The 15,798-nt window shown below is 43.2% G+C and overlaps 2 protein-coding genes across 3 annotated transcripts; one reads left to right on the top strand and one right to left on the bottom strand.

Moving 5' to 3' along the window:
- Positions 1-1,631: 1,631 nt before the first annotated feature.
- Positions 1,632-7,453, bottom strand: LOC102715979 (heat shock 70 kDa protein 15-like). 2 transcript variants are annotated; one of them, XM_006643770.2, is made up of 10 exons: positions 7,353-7,453; positions 5,689-6,906; positions 4,694-4,903; positions 4,481-4,576; positions 4,170-4,388; positions 3,153-3,347; positions 2,934-3,080; positions 2,688-2,837; positions 2,310-2,440; positions 1,632-2,231 (listed from the first exon to the last, which is right to left on the bottom strand). In XM_006643770.2, exons 2-10 carry the CDS (start codon positions 6,856-6,858, stop codon positions 2,018-2,020), a joined length of 2,532 nt encoding a protein of 843 aa, XP_006643833.1. In that variant the 5' UTR covers positions 6,859-6,906; positions 7,353-7,453; the 3' UTR covers positions 1,632-2,017. The 2 variants fall into 2 exon arrangements, with proteins under 2 accessions (XP_006643833.1, XP_015697963.1); XM_015842477.1 differs by having other exon boundaries at positions 2,688-3,080.
- Positions 7,454-11,024: 3,571 nt separating this feature from the next.
- LOC102713781 (DDT domain-containing protein DDR4-like) lies at positions 11,025-15,154 on the top strand. The gene is made up of 11 exons (XM_015840631.2): positions 11,025-11,230; positions 11,389-11,499; positions 12,165-12,251; positions 12,336-12,373; positions 12,456-12,537; positions 12,679-12,785; positions 12,906-13,068; positions 13,142-13,231; positions 13,397-13,508; positions 13,923-13,965; positions 14,260-15,154. Exons 1-11 carry the CDS (start codon positions 11,081-11,083, stop codon positions 14,831-14,833), a joined length of 1,557 nt encoding a protein of 518 aa, XP_015696117.2. The 5' UTR covers positions 11,025-11,080; the 3' UTR covers positions 14,834-15,154.
- Positions 15,155-15,798: the final 644 nt, after the last annotated feature.

Genomic DNA, 15,798 nt, shown 5'->3' with positions numbered 1-15,798 from the left:
CCTTGCCATTCCCCACTTTCTATGTGGTCTTTCCTTCTCCCTCGTGTGTCATCATTATTGTTGTTGCAACACCAGTATCACGGTGACCACTAGATGACTTGCCCTCTCTAGGCGGGTTGAGGCCAAGTTGGTCAAGAATGGTCCTGACCCCGGTGGGTCCCCATCCTTAATTGGGGGGCGCAGGTGGACAACACATGGTGTGGAGCCGGAGCCGAGGACACGTGATGGCGGCCGACATGTGATGGCGGCCAGCGAGGACGGGGAGACAATGGCCAGCGTGAGGACGGCTGTGGTGGCAGGCACAAGGTAGAGACAAGGGGCAGTTGTTGCACAAGGCATGGAGGCGGCGATGGGCTCATGCGTGGAGCCGAGGGGCGGCGGCGACGAAAGTGGTGAGTTGAGGAGGATGATGGGGAAAACTAGGGTTTGAGGGTTTATATATGATGCCCTAACAATTAGGTTATTGGGCCTATTGGGCTTAAAAAACGGAAATAGAAGTGGGCTCATGTATTTTGGGGCACTGCAAGGAACCTAGTAGGGAAAAATATTTCCTGTCCCCAGCCCCGTAAAGACAGATACCCAGCCCAGACTAGAAATTTGCCAGCCCTAGTTTCTACCTTGCAAGTGTCGCATCGAACAGTGAGAAGGTCGAGTTCACCCGATCTTGGGATCACAACCTCCTAAGGAGTGGTTCTAACTAGCCAAAGCAAGGTCCTAGGTTGCTATTGTCTTATTATTCTCTCCCTCTTCACCGTCACCTTCTTGCTCAATATTAGTGTCAAATCCGGTGTCCCACACCTCTAGGAGGCTAGATTCACCATTCTTTCTGCTAGCTACACCTCTGATTCTCTTCTAGCCGCAATACTGAGTGGGAGCTTGTACGAAGTAACGAAGGTGTGGAATGTTTGGATTTGATGGACTCGGTGACCTATCCACACATGGACCATCTGCCGAGTGGCCTACTCAATTGTTGGCTCAAAAGCATGTGTGGAGGTTGAGGATGCTAATGACACGGGTTGTCATGTACCGAGTGACATGCTCATCCATGTGATGAATTCCCACTGCATATGAATTAACCATCCGTTATACCGGTGTACGCCAGCGTGTCATATGATTAAATATTTGTCTGAATTAAGCATCCGTTATACCGGTGTACACCCGCGTGTTATATGATTAAATATTTGTCTGGCACCATCATACGCTATTAGTATTGTTCTTGTTTTACTTCTACATGCATTATCTACTTCTTGTTCATGTGGATCCATATTTCAAATAGGGGATTATTGGGCAAATTGTGTGGATCAGCTAGGAGTCTCTCTTTTATTCATGTTCTTTGCCCTTCTTTTATGCGAGGCCACAGTGCCACTCCGGCCCAATTTCGATCAGCTGGCCGCTACGGATTGCTTTCTGTTAACCCGTTTCCAGAAGATGAAACCGGAGCCAAACAGTGTTAACCCCATTCCAGAAGATGAAACCAGATGATCACCTTATGTTAACTGGAAACCTTCCAGCTCTAAGCACACCTGCCAAACAGGCACAACACAGCCACAGCAAGCACATGCACAATCGCACACAGGCACGAGAAATTTCTCATTCCTGCCCATCAACGAGATGAAATGAACATGCAGGACTAAGGTGAATTCAGAAGCGTGCAATTTCCATGCAACAAGAATCAGTTGATACACTGGACTTGAAAGTTTGAGTTCCATTGTAAGCCCCGCTATAACACCCACCCCGGTAGGACACCAAATCTGAAACGTGCCCTTATACCTCGAATTGAAAGGAAACCCCCCTTGGCAGAAAAAGAAAAATGGAAAGCCGATTTTAACAACACATTGGTACATTAGGATAAACCTAAACGTACGTCCACGCAGATGACCCTCGCATAAGTATGGTGAATCATTAATCCATCCCTAGGGAAACCTCTACTGAACTTCGCTATCGGAAACTGGCAACGAAGACAAGCCCAGCAGCAGCAGCTAGTGAGGAAACTGAAAAACGTTTCCCCAGCTTCAGTCTAGGCAGCTTCAGTTCCCTCCGGTTTGTCCGTCTCCATTTGCTCACCGGCGGATTCAGTGGCGCCACCCTCGCTGCCCGGCTCAGCGGCTGCCTCGGCACCCTGGGGTTGCTGCTCTGGTGTCTGGGCTCCACCGGTCTCGGTCGGAGGCGTTTGTGGGGGTGTCTGCGGCTTAGGAGCTGGTTTTGGCTTCGTCATTATCGGCTTACAAAACCTGTAGAAAGGGAAGATCATCGATTAGTGTGGGACACAAAGACACATGACTGACACAAAGAGATATTCATCTACAGACCTGTCGACCGTTTCAGCCTTTTTCTTTATGTCAGATGAAAGTAGAACAGGATTAGCATGCTTCGGCAATGCATCTTGCTGCTGCTTTTTCTCTCTCAGCCAGACCTCTGCTTCAGAACACTCGTTAATGACCTGCATGACAGGCAAACGAATTTAACATGATCAACAAAGTAAAAAAAAAGTCTCCGAAAATCTGTTCAAAGTTCAGAATCCAAAATCAGTATGAATTACGTTCCAATGTAGGTGCCAGCCAGGGCATATTATAATAGTTAATAATCCTAGTAACAGGATTTATCTAACCATTCGACAGCAAAACATAGTGATCAGCGTATATGGAAAAAAGAAACTGTGTTAAATTTGTAGCTGATGCATTGAATACCTTCTGTTTCTCCTCTATGTCAATGTGATCAAACTTCGGGTCTTTGGACAAGGCAGCCTCTCTGAAACTGTTGATACAGTAAGCAAGTTGGTCGATTGCAGGACCTCTGTCCATCCATTCCTTGTGCCTTGCCTCAATGGGATCCCCCACCTGCGACCAAAAACCATCAAGACTTCTCAATATAGAAGCTAACAAGATGTAAGTAGAATAAACAATAAATGAAAGAAGATGGATAAAGAGATGGACCTTTTTAAGTTCTTCAAGCTTAGCAACATACACTCCCTTGGTCTCATCCTCACCATCTTCATACAACCAATCCTCAACCTCTTGAAGCTTGGCAATTAATGCTTCCTTGTCTTCAGATGTCACAAAATCATTGTACTTGTCGTAAAGCTGAAAAACAACATACTATCAGATTCTGTTTCTACCAAAAGATAAGTCACGAAAGAGTGGAATCGATCAAACCTTGTTGCGCATGTCATAAACATAAGACTCCACGGCATTCTTCTTATCTTTTGTCTCTTCCATCACCCGGTCCTGAAGAGCCATTTCAAACTCTTTTTCCACAGCCTTGTCCAACTCTTTTGTTCCCAAGGCACCATAAACCAACTCAGCAACTGGAACATTAATTTTCTTTACTTTCTTCTTTGATGGCTCGACCTAGAGTGTTTTCATCAAAATATGACACCTGTTAGTTCATCTGATAAAGTTTTCCCTGCAAGTCTCATGAATTCATTTGTTCCTTGAGGGCAAACTGAAACAGACCAAGGAATAGAGGATAACAAAAGAGCTTAATATTGCACCAAGGTAGGATAGCATCCAGTGAAGATGATCGGTTGTATTGAATTTATAGTTTTAGCAATAGAGAAGTACCAGAAAATAGCAATTTCAACAAATGCCTGTATTATAAGCCACGTACTGGCATGTAGCCATTGGCATGAAAAATTATGATAAGAATCAATGCACAAGTTTTCAATGCACAAGTTTCCCCCATTTTTTTGCTATATTTTTCACACTACACACCAATCTACTACAAGATATTCACTTAAAATGGCCATATGTTCCTAATATTCACAGCTGTGTTTTCACCCAAAAAATTTTGCATGCGTTTGTTTAAGTTGCTGATGCCCTCTCACATCTATGAACTTGGTATATGAAAGAACTAAGTTGCGGTTATGCCCTATTTCCGCAGCTTTCGGACAGTGTGTGGGTTTTTGCAAGTAGAGAGTAAGATCCAGGGTATAACAGTGGTGGACAAAACTCCAAATGCAACTACGAACCCAGCCAAGCAATAAACTGCAATATATATGTTGGCTCTGAATAGAAGACATGTCCAGGATACTGTTTCCTCGTCCAGGATACTGTTTCCTCAACTTCCAATTTGTGCGGCTGATACTTAAAAATGTAGTTCTCAAATTAAAAGGCTTCAGGCATCCAATGGCATGATCATGTCTATTCAAGAATTTCAGTAATGAAATTTACCTTGGCATCAGTTTCCATAGGAACTGATTTTTCCTCAGAATTTGTTGTGCCATTTTCAGCACCCTCGGCAGCAGCATCTGCAGAGGTTTTGGCTTCCTGCATGTTTACATCAGTTCCAGCAGCAGCCTCGTTGGGTGCCTCATCTGTCTCCATCTTGGTAGAATCTTTCGCCTCAGTTGTAGCCACTACTGGTATTTCCACTTCCTCCTCCTCCAACATCTGCATACATAGTAATACTCTCAGATTGATTTTGGCGAAAATCATTTAGGCAAAAAGGACTACAAAATATAACAGGCTGCATTATCACTCACCGTTGCTGATTCAACTGAGACTACCCCATGGATGTTAAGGCGGACTTTCACTTTCAATTTTGCTTTGTCACCTTTGCTGGGATGGAAAGGGCCAATCTACCAAAAAAAATGCACACAGAAAAAGAACATGATCAATACACAATGGTTGGACTAAAAAGATTGTGGACTAAAAAGTTCATTAAAAGTCATAAAAAAAAGGTAATACTAAGTTACCGTGTAAGTGCTGATCTTTGGTGATATTTGCAAATCACCAGTATCAACATATGTGACATCTATGGTAAATGTATTGGACCTATAGAAGGTCAATGCTTTAACGCTTGGCATTGGGTTACCCTTGGGGAATACAACAGTCTGCTGGTAGTCACCATTCTGGGAATCCGGTTTCCAGGACATTGCAATTGAGAAAGGGAAGCCATCGTTAACCTGCAAGGTTAACCAAGTGTTATAACTGGAAAATTAGAGTTGCACGAGCAAGAATTTGAATGATTTCTTACATGAACTTTCAAAAAAAAAAAGGTGCCCTGTTGTATCCTAAAATGACATTAAGTAACAAACCAGGTTTTTTATTTTAAGACTTCTAGGAAATAAAATAAATAATAGAAACTAATATTCCTCATTCAAAGCAGGCCTTCAGAGTGGATTTTACCTTTAAACAGTGAGAATATGCTGACAGCTTTATGCTATAGCTTCAAAGAGCTAGCCCTAGCACTATCCCAGTAACATATTAGGTGAATTATTAAACTAGAGAGTAAATCCAGATTCAGCCTATTTGCATGACTTTAATAGGAGTTATATTAGAAACAATCTTATTGGAGTATCGGATTAAATTACAAGGAAAATTATGACTAAGCATTCTGAATAATCCTATTGGTCATAACTAGAGGTTGCACAATATTAATGGAATCATGTTAGGACTTAGTAAACAATCTTATTTTGGAGAAAAAAGATTAAATTGTCATGAAAATTATGACAAAAACATTCTGCATAAGCCTATTGGTGGTGGTTGCACGATCGTAAGAGATTTAAGGAAATTATCTCATCAACTATCATGAAAATCGTTACAATGAAGTGAATGATCCTTGAAGTTTTCCTATCAGAGATTTCAACATTCCATATATTTAGACAAATTCAAGTTGTGAAGCGGCAAGATTTCTATTGATGTATTATGTATATAACAAGAATGCAGGAGGGTGCAAGGAGCCGCATACCTGAAACTCTCGCACTTTGAAAGTGGGACTAAGAATAGCGCACTCCAGAGCGCATCCCCTGGCAACACACTCGCTGGCATTCATTGTCCTCCTTGGTTCTTTCCCAAAGAATTCCGTGAGTATCTTAATTATCGCCGGGACACGAGAACCCGACCCAACAACTTCAACAAAATGGACATTCTCTGTTGTTAGACCAGCTTCTGCTAAAGCCTTCTCCAGTGGCCCCTTAACACGTTCCAGTATTGGTGCACTGATTTGTTCAAACTCATCCCTCTTGATAAAACCTCTCACGTCCTTCTCGTCCATCAAGCACTCAATGTTCATTGGTGCCTCAGGGTTAGCACTCAGAACCTTCTTGAGTTTCTCACAGGCCACGCGGAGCCTAGTGCACGCACGAGCATTCTGGTAAACATCTATCTTGTACTCATCCTTGAACTTGGCTGCAAAGTACTTAAACAGGACTTCATCGAAGTCCCTCCCACCAAGGGACCGGTCATATGCATGTGACAAGACCTTAAGCTGCCCCTTCTTGTAACCAGCAATGCAAACCTGCATGCTGGCATGTCCAACATCCACAAAAGCAACATTTAATTGGTCACTCTCCGGAAGATCAGTCTTGTAAATACCATATGCCAAAGCTGTTGAGGTGGTCTCATGAAACAACCGCAATGGGCGGAGGCCAGCAATGGTGGCAGCATCAAGCACAGCCCTACGCTGAAGGTCTGTGAAGTACACCGGAATGCCTATGCAGCAATCAGCAACAGCAGCATTCAGGTTGCTCTCTGCGATGGCCTTCAAATTTGAAAGAACCATCGCCATTAGCTGTGTGGGAGTGAAGACCCTCTCTTCGCCAAGGTAACGAGCATGAACAAGAGGGAAACCGTCCGGGCCTTCCGACACGCGGAAGGGGAAGGCCGCTAGATCACTCTGCAGTTCAGGATCGGAGAACTTCCGCCCAATGAGCCGCTTGATCTGAGAGATAGAATTCTTTGGGTTCATTGTGGAAGAAGCTGCGCCAGCCGTCCCAATGAAACGCTGCTTGTCGCCGAAGCACACAATCGCGGGAGTCTCCCGCTTTGACTCCTCGTTGAGGACCACGTCAATGCCGCGCTGCCGCGCGACCGCCACAATGCAGCTCTCATTCCCTAGATCAAAGCCCACCACGCTCATCTTCTCTCGCTGCTTCAATCCTCCTATTCAGATCTACTCCAGCAGCTCCTATGCTCGAAAACAAAAACGAATCAGGATCTGAAAATTAAATCATAGCGGATCCATATCTATAAACACCTAAACATGAACACTAAAATCGAATGAATCTCGATCTGTAAACTGAAAAAACAACACCCACGAGCTCTACCATTCAAACCCGAAAGCCGCAAAAAAAAATCATATAAGACTCTACTCGTCGCCACAAGCGATCTAAAACCCTAGCCACTCAAAATCCCGAGCACCATCGGAGAAAAAAGAAACAATAAAAACGAAAAACACCACTGCGCCCCCCGACCTATAGCCCCTAACCCAGAACAAAAATCGAACCACTCGCAGCGAACAAACCGCCGGAACACGCACTCCACGATCAGATCCACGCGCGGGCGCGGGGGGCGGGGGCGGATCCAACCCCGCGGCGCGACCTGGGCGGCAGGCCAGGGAGAAGCGGGCCGTACCTACGGTGTGGAGAGCTCGCTCGCTCGGTCGCGCCGAAGGCTCTGGAAGCTTCTAGAACTCTCGTCCAAAGTTGCCAAGGGGAGCGAGCCGGGGCCGGAGGCTGCCGCTGATATAAGAGGGAGAGGCGGCGTGGCTCGGGCGATTTCTAGAACCATCCATCCCCCTGCCGTGGGGCGGTCGAGGACGCATCCCCGCCGTCGGATCGAGCGAGCGGACGGCTCAGATCCGGTCCCCGGGTGGGGTTAGAGAGAGAGAGGAGAGAGACGACGCCAGGGGGTTCTCCCCTGACGGGTGGGCCCCACCCCCCGCCAGGCGGAACGGAACGGAACGTTCGTCAGAGGAAGAGAAAAAAGGGGTGCGCGGGCGGCGACCGGCGAGGAGAGGCCGAGAGCTCTCTCGGTCGGTCCTTTTTTTTTTTTTTTTTGGTTTTTCGACGGCGCGAGCGGGTTCGAGAAGGATCCGTTGGGCTTGGGCGGGGCGGTTGGGGGTACGGAGAGTCCGACGTGCACACGTTTTGGTGTCGAGTGGTTCGCCACGTTTGACGTCTCAGGACGCAAAAATGGTCTCGGCACGTCTATCATATCATACGTATATACAGTATATGTATTGGCATTCCAACAGGCGCCGACGATGGTTTGATGGATGATGATGATGGTTTTCTTTTTCATCTCCGGATAACGATCGTGTATTGGTACATGACTGAACTGAGAAAATTAAATCATAAACGTCACCGAGTTCGAATACCCTGCTCTTACGTAATACGGAGAGTATATAATATTGTATTTAGACAAGTTTTCCCTTGGAAAATGTTAAGCTAACCGACCTCGACAGAAGTAATAGGCTAGAAATATAATATTTGTAATTTAGGGGTTGAGTATATGGTAAAAATATATAGTGTGAAATATGATTTGGGAGAGATTTAATAGCTACGTGTAAATTGGTGTTTAAGTACGGTAATTCTGACTATAATGAACGATAGCTATTGCAATGCTCCGTAGATATCTTTAGTTCATAGCTTCAATAGAGTCTAGAGCCGCTTCATCGAGACAATTGAAAATCTACTGTGTTGATTTAAGCAGGTAAAGTATTCTTTCCATAAAGATCAACAAAACCACGGGCTATGTCTATCTATTTATAAAACATCAAGGAGACTATAAGTACAATGATATAAGTAGTCCGTTTAAACCCGGGACATGATCTAAACTAAATAATATATTGTTAACACCACTTTCACTTTCCCTATCTCCTTTTTGCTAACCCTGTGTTTCTTTATTGTTTATTGTCATGGAGCTTTTCATTCATCGCTACCCTCTCTCTTTCATGTTTTGGTTCCATCTAATTTCATTTTTATCAATCCATATACTTTATATATATGTGTGTAAAAAAATAATAACTATCATATAAATATAATGGGATCAGAATATGTTGGAGTATAATATAAAGTAGTGGTAATATATTCAAATATGCCTTGCCTCGATCCCCTCGCCAACACCAAATCCTTTTTTACTGGCATGCTATGTGTAATCGTAGTGTTACGCAGATTTTACACTATACCCGTGTTTCATAGACATATATGGATCCATATGTTATCCACTCCGAATATTAAATTTACAAATACTACATATTTGGAGTTTTATTTTTGCAAATCTCCATGTGTTTTTAGGGTCTTGTGCAAACTTAATACTATGGCTTCGTTAGGCTAAATATTTTTTTCCTCGTAAAATTTATTGTATAAACCATTTATCATATAAAATGATATATATAAAGACCAGTAACATAATGTGCACTAAATAGTATCCTTGTCCCAAAATATAAGCATTTATAAGCTATTTGTTAGATATTACGGTTCAAGAAGAAAAAATGTTTGTGTTCGTTAATAAATGAGGGTAAATGGTAAAAATTTTAAAGGAGGGTGATTCATGGGACAACTAGTTTTACAAATAATACAAAAAATATTTATAATTAAGTAAAATATTCAAAATATATATATTTATATTTTGAAACGGAGGGGTAACTCTCTGTGGTGGACGACAAATATGATATTAGGTATCTCACATGCCTAGGTTTACACTACTAAGTGCATGAGTAAAATCTTTCCATCACATGATAATACTGGGCTATATTTAGGCCAATAAGTCATCATTTAACTTGTAAATATAAAAACAAGCATTGAAATTTGAAATGTACCTCGATTAAATGTCGGAGAAGCGTATGGGTATATGAATACCACTACCCATTGCCAAACAAAAAACAACAATATATTAGTAGTTTCTCATCACGATCTAGCTTTCGGAGACCGCTGAACACTCGGGTAATATTTCCACTTCTTCATCTGAAATAAATTAACGTTAATCAATCAATAATCATTTAGTTTTCAGCTAAAAAGACAAATTTTAAATTCTCCAATCTACCTCTTTTTGTGATGCCTTTTTTTGTTCCTTTTCATACATATCATCTCAAAAACCCAAATCCAAGTCCCTCGGCTCACTTGCTTTGGTCTATGTTCTATGATTGAGCCGAGTTACTAAGAGCAAAGCAGATTATTGGTCATCATCGTAGCCTGCAGCACCTTATGTCTCTACACCCACCTTATGCTAAGGAGGCAGCTAGGCGTGATGGCGCTCCTACCCCTTAGGATCGGGGGTGATGACCCTGCCTTGTTGGATGTGTTGCTTGCCTTCACCATGGACCTAGATGCCTGGAGGGCATAGGTCGAATGTGATGTCATCGCCCATCGACGGTCGACACTGTATTGCCTCATTGCGACCTACCATTCGCAGCTTGCCTGCCCACTTGATGCCATGACGTGCCGACGCCCACCACTCACTGTAGCGCTGCCCACCTTGCACTCGTCGACTATGCGCCTACATGCTCGATGCAGCGTTATCACCTCCTATTCAAGCCTGGCACAAACGCCACCGCTTGCTCAAGCCCTAGGGTTTTTCTTCCACTGACTAGGTAGTATAGCATTTGCTGAAAGGCCAAAAGTGAGAAAAACCAAAGAAGCCCATGGGGCCTTGCACGGTGCTATCATGCTCCATCGGCCGGTGCCTCGACAAAGAGTGCGAGCATGTCTGCCTACCCGCTTCGATTGCTTGATGTCGTATCTCACCTACGTACCATGTACATGGAGCGGGAGAAGATCCAAGAGAAGGGTACTCACGCCGAGATCAAGGTATGGCGAGCGCTATACCTCACCACACTAAGTCCTCCACCCTGACAACTCTCAAAAGGTGTTAGCTATTAATACTAATATATGACTATGATGCTGCAACTGGAAAATAAAAAAGAAAAATAAAAAATAATCAAAAACAATTTAGGACAAAAAATTAAATTATGTTCATGATTATTTAAAAATATTTCTAAAAAATAAACTACAATAAAAAGCACCCTGGAATCAACTTAAAACCAGTTTCCAATTTTAGTTACAAAAATAAACCACATAACTACTACGGTCCGGACCGGACATCAGAGTTGGGCCGGACACATGCAAACGCACCATTCCAGCCCATCACAGAGGGCCCAAATGGTAGCCAAGGCCCACTCATCCACGACCCTCCGCACGGCCGCGCCGTCCATAAACCGTCGCGTCGCTCCACCGACGAAGCGCAGCGCCGTCTCCTCCCACCACCCGCCGCTTAAGCTTTCTTCCCCCACACGCTCCCGCCTCCCGCACCGAAAATTTCCCCCCACTTTCCCGCCCATCCGCGGCCCGCGCCGCGGTTCCATGGCCTCGCCGGCGAAGCGCGCGAGGCCCTCGACTCCGGCGAAGCCCCTCGCCGCGCCGGACGCGGAGGACGCCGCCGCCGCCGCCGAGGATCCCCGCGCCGTGCTTCGCCGCCGCTGGGAGCTCGCGTCCGTCCTCCACTTTCTGCGGGTGAGCCGTTTCGGCTAGGGTTTTTTTTTTCTTCCTCTCTCCCCCTTTTGCCTAGTTTTGCTTCGTGGCTTCGGCCCGTTGCTTGGAGTGAGAGTATCATCGGCATAGGCGTGTTGGGCTTACCGGGTTTTGGTTGGGGATTTGTTTCTGATTTTCAGGTGTTTGAGCCAGTGATCGAGGGTAAGCTGGGGCTATCCGCGGAGGAGATCGAGACGGCGCTCATCTCCAACGAGCACGACCTTGCCCGCATCCATATTGCGCTTTTAAAGGTAGGTTGTTTTTCGGCTGCCCATATGCTCAATGTTTGTGCTGGATCGAGTGGACTCTGTATTGCAAAATACGTAGATTCTAGACAGTTTGGTGATATGATCTGTTCCATACTTCCAGGCACTAGATACTGCGCATGTAAGTTTGTATTTGTTTTGCAATCAAATGATCAAATGCATAGTCATCATTATATCTAGAGGCAGGATTTGAACTGTGAGTCCTCAGGTTTATATAACTTTTACCACGACAGGTTTTCCGCAAAAGAAGATTTAAAAAACTTATGTTATTCTCCTTTCTGTTTGCAAGTACAAGTTCAATCATTCATTATATTTTTGTTAAAGGAAAGACACAGTGTCCGATCGACTTCATTAGCCTGTTTGAGATTTATAAAACTAACGGTCATGCAAATAAAACATGACTGTGCTGTCTGCAATGTTGTTGGAGGCATCTTCTTCTTTTTGTATAGAAGATGTTTGCCTCAGTTACTCTTATCGTGCATTACTACCCTGTATTAGTTGGACTGAATTTTATGGCACTTTTCCTTTTTATTCTCCATATGCTAGTTTCGTTCAATTTTTTGGGTGCTGATGTAATGAATAAACTTTGTTGTTTCTTGCTATGTTCACCTAAAATGACTTTTTTGCTAAGCGTAATAGTCATGTATCAGGGAATACCACCAGCTAACAAAAATCTGAAGGTTGATGATGGATGGATAACTGTAACTGCCAAGAAATTATCAGAGTGGTGGGCATGGGTACGTTTTAGTATTTTGCACCACCTTTTCACTAATGTAAATATAAGTAGCCGCTCCAGACTTTAATACCATGTTGGTTTTCAGGTTGCTGAAGGTGCAAACCCGTTCAAAAATAATCCAGGGTATGCATGAATGCTTTGAATAAGTTATTTCTTGGTCTATATCTCGTTGACAACTTTATGTGCAACTTATTCATATGTCCAGGAACGAAATTAACACGTATAAGCAGCAAGATCCAACTAAACGGCTGTTGATACTTAAAGCACTCTGTGAAGTTCGTTCGGAGGTAACACTTATATGAAAAGGCAATATCTTTTTGTCATAATTTCAGTATCTTTCAGGTTTGCTAATTTAACTAGTCAAATAGCTCAGGTTTTTGCAGCTGTTTTACAGCATGTCAGGCTGATAGAAATTATATTTCCTGCAGCAAAATGATGCAGTATGGTATGTTAACGATGAAATGAAAAAAGGAGTCAGTATTTCCAACTTCCGAAAAGAAAAGTTAGGAAGCAGTAGCAATGGAAGTGTATATTGGTAAGAAATTTTCTGTTCATTTTCATGCCATCATCTGCAGTCAACAAGTCACTGTTTGCCTGCCTTTGCGTCCTTTATTTTCTTGCTGACACTGTAATATGAAATATTTCTGCCTGTTAGGTATGATGGTGACTCAACTATTGGCCATAGATTGTACAAAGAACATGTAACAACTGATTTTAAGCAGAACTGGAAGGGAAAGAATGGGCGTTTGACAAAGCCAATTATCAATATCCAGTGGGAAACAGTAGCAACCAACCTCGATGAGTTTGTTGAGATATCAGTAAGAGTCCTGCCTGTTTTCTTTTCTTGTGCACCTTGTGTTAGTACCAGTATTTGACACATGCTATTGACAGGAGAAGTTATGCAGTAAAGGTCGACCTGAATCTGCCATTGGGGAGCATATTAAGGCAGAAATAATTCCAGCTGTGGAGAAGATTCAAAAGGTATCTTTCACGAAACATGCTTTCTACTCTTCTGTGTATCACAAGAGGTGTCCAATACATGAAGCATTTACATTTTCAGATTTATGCTTGGTGGCAATATATGAAGCTCATACTTAACTGTTCTGCTGATTTATCATCACATTTTTTTCGCTGTTTAATTTGCAGAAGAAAGAGAGGGATTTAAAACGTCAGCAGAAGAAGGATGAACTTTTAGCTTTTGCTGCTAGCTTCCAAACCCGTTCACTGCGTGAACGTAGGCCTGTCAACTACAATTACTGTAAGGGGTTTTCTGTTTAGCATCCTTAAGTACACAAGACCCATGGAACTTTGAGACTATTAATTTTATTTTATCAGCAATAGTTTGGACGCATAACCAATGATTTGCTAATTACATTGAATTTTATGCTGCATTTCTCATTTCTTCTGTTCGTCTCTCACTCTGTAGTCTGTACTAGTGTAGGTACTCACTTTGACCATCTCCGATCCTTCTAAATGCAAATATAGTGTATCAGTGTCAATAGTTGACAATTTCACTAATAACACAAGTTCAAAGATACTCTACAGATGTTTTCAGCTTTTGACAGGCTCTTATTCTATTTTTTTAGTCGGTGAAACTGATCAAACAATATTTATGTTTTGTGACCACTTTCTATGCCTTAACATTGATATCCTTAATCTGCTTTGTGTGCAGCTGATTATGATCGTTCTATAAAGGAGGCAATAAAAGCTGCAGCGTAAGTTTGAGCTATTCTTTCCCTTCCTGTTTTCCTCCAAGTTCCTTGGAAATTAACGTGGGCAGCACTACGACAAATTAAGTAAGCACCTTTTTCTTTTTGGGGGCGGGGGGCACTGTTGTTCTCGAGATAACTGATACTAGCTAGTCTATTTGGTTCCCGGAATTGAAACACCAACCTTGAATTGTAGATCTCATTCTCAATGCTTATTGAGCGATGGAATTTTAGGAGTTTTTTTCTTAAGTAATCACAAAATCATTATTTTTGAGAAGAATTCAATTTACCTGAATGCAGGAAAACAAAAGAATCTGATCCAAATGTGGCAGCCAAAAAAGAGAAGAGTGCGTTACATCAGGGTAACAAAGATGCCAATGGAGGATCTGACACCAGTTCAGAGCATAACAAAGTTGGAGAACAGGAGGATGCTGGAAAGTCTGACATTAATATGGAGCAGAAGAAAGATGGAGAACAGGAGGATGCGGAGTCCCTTGATGACCTGAGCTCCGATGAGGATGATGATAGAGACTACAGTGATAAGGGTGATGGCTTGTCAGGCAGTGATGGAGACAATCATGCTTATGATCCCAACAAGGGCGACACCAAAGAGGAGGAAGTGGCTGTCCCACGTAAGAGGACTCGTCTTGCCGCCCGTGGGTTCAATGGCAAGCCTCCGCAAGGGCTTCGCCGGAGTCAGAGAAACGTGAAGAACGATGGTAACATCATGCGCCCAGGAAAGCTTACTCCTAGATCCATGACAAAGAAAACAATGAGGCAAAGGCCAACATCTATCTCAAAGCAGTTCTCTCTGTCGGGCTCGGAAGATGATCGTGAAATGGTAGTTGCAGACTCCGAGGAGGAATCTGATTAAGTTTAGATAAATTTATGCCCCCGTTTTTGCATTTTGTTTGTTGGATGTTGGTGAAAAATTCGGTAGTTCAGTCCTCTCACCAGCTTCCAATTGTACCAGGTAGGGGGGAAGCAGGCAACACCGGTGCTTGTACTTTACCGGTTGCTGACTTGCTGTGGTGAATGTACATACGCATCAGCTGCGACGCATCACCACTTAGCTCAAGTAATGAAAACTTTTAGTAGTAGTATTTGTCATGATGTCGCGGCTTGCTGTGAAATATTTTGTGCCTATGTTTTGGGCATTGGAGGGAGTTGAATTTCTTGTTTCTGCTGTTTCGATCTTGTGCCAGAGGTGGATTATCTGGTGGGATTTGATTATATATCCTACTTTAGGTTAAAAATAACAAATGAGGATTCAGGCTCTGGTTTCTATAACTTCGGGTCTGTGATTAATTCGAGGCGGATATTTCTATCTCACACAAATTTTAATGAAATATAAATTTTTTAAACCACTTTAGTTAACTTACAAACTTGAAATCCCCGTGTACTTGATATAAATCCTTAGTTCCAATATAAAGGATACTACATGATCAACTTAAGCTCAATAAGTTAATCACTGTATGGTTTACGTGTGTGCGGTTTTAAGGCTTCAAGTTTGAGGTTTTATATGTACTTTTAAAAAGGACAATCCTATAAATCTACCAGAGTGATTTATGGCATCATAAAAATTCAATAAATAAACCTTATGCTTTTCTGCTATATATAAGTCAGTTCCTCGCAGCTTTGGGCCCAGGCCCAGCTCGAGTGCACTATAGTGGAAAAGCGCTAAGCCCAGCGGCCCATCCATCCATCCACCCGCCTCTTCTTCTTCCTCCTACCGAAATCCGTGTCCCGCAAAAAGCGTCGTCGCGCGGCTTCTTTGCCGCTTTGCAATAACATTTCCCGCTCGGAAACCCACCGAAAAAAATCCATTTCCGATTTCCC

This window comes from Oryza brachyantha, chromosome 1, assembly GCF_000231095.2.
Source record: "Oryza brachyantha chromosome 1, ObraRS2, whole genome shotgun sequence".
NCBI classification, from domain to species: Eukaryota; Viridiplantae; Streptophyta; class Magnoliopsida; order Poales; family Poaceae; genus Oryza; species Oryza brachyantha.
This window is presented reverse-complemented; position numbering and strand designations above follow the sequence as displayed.

Coding starts and splice junctions, on each gene's coding strand:
- LOC102715979 (XM_015842477.1), bottom strand. CDS start 6,858: ATGAGCGTGGTGGGCTTTGATCTAGGGAATGAGAGCTGCATTGTGGCG. Junction 2,441..2,687: donor ACATAGAGGAGAAACAGAAG/GTATTCAATGCA, acceptor CCTGTCATGCAG/GTCATTAACGAGTGTTCTGA. Junction 2,232..2,309: donor AAGGCTGAAACGGTCGACAG/GTCTGTAGATGA, acceptor CCCTTTCTACAG/GTTTTGTAAGCCGATAATGA.
- LOC102713781 (XM_015840631.2), top strand. CDS start 11,081: ATGGCCTCGCCGGCGAAGCGCGCGAGGCCCTCGACTCCGGCGAAGCCC. Junction 11,231..11,388: donor CCGTCCTCCACTTTCTGCGG/GTGAGCCGTTTC, acceptor TCTGATTTTCAG/GTGTTTGAGCCAGTGATCGA. Junction 12,786..12,905: donor AGCAATGGAAGTGTATATTG/GTAAGAAATTTT, acceptor TCTGCCTGTTAG/GTATGATGGTGACTCAACTA.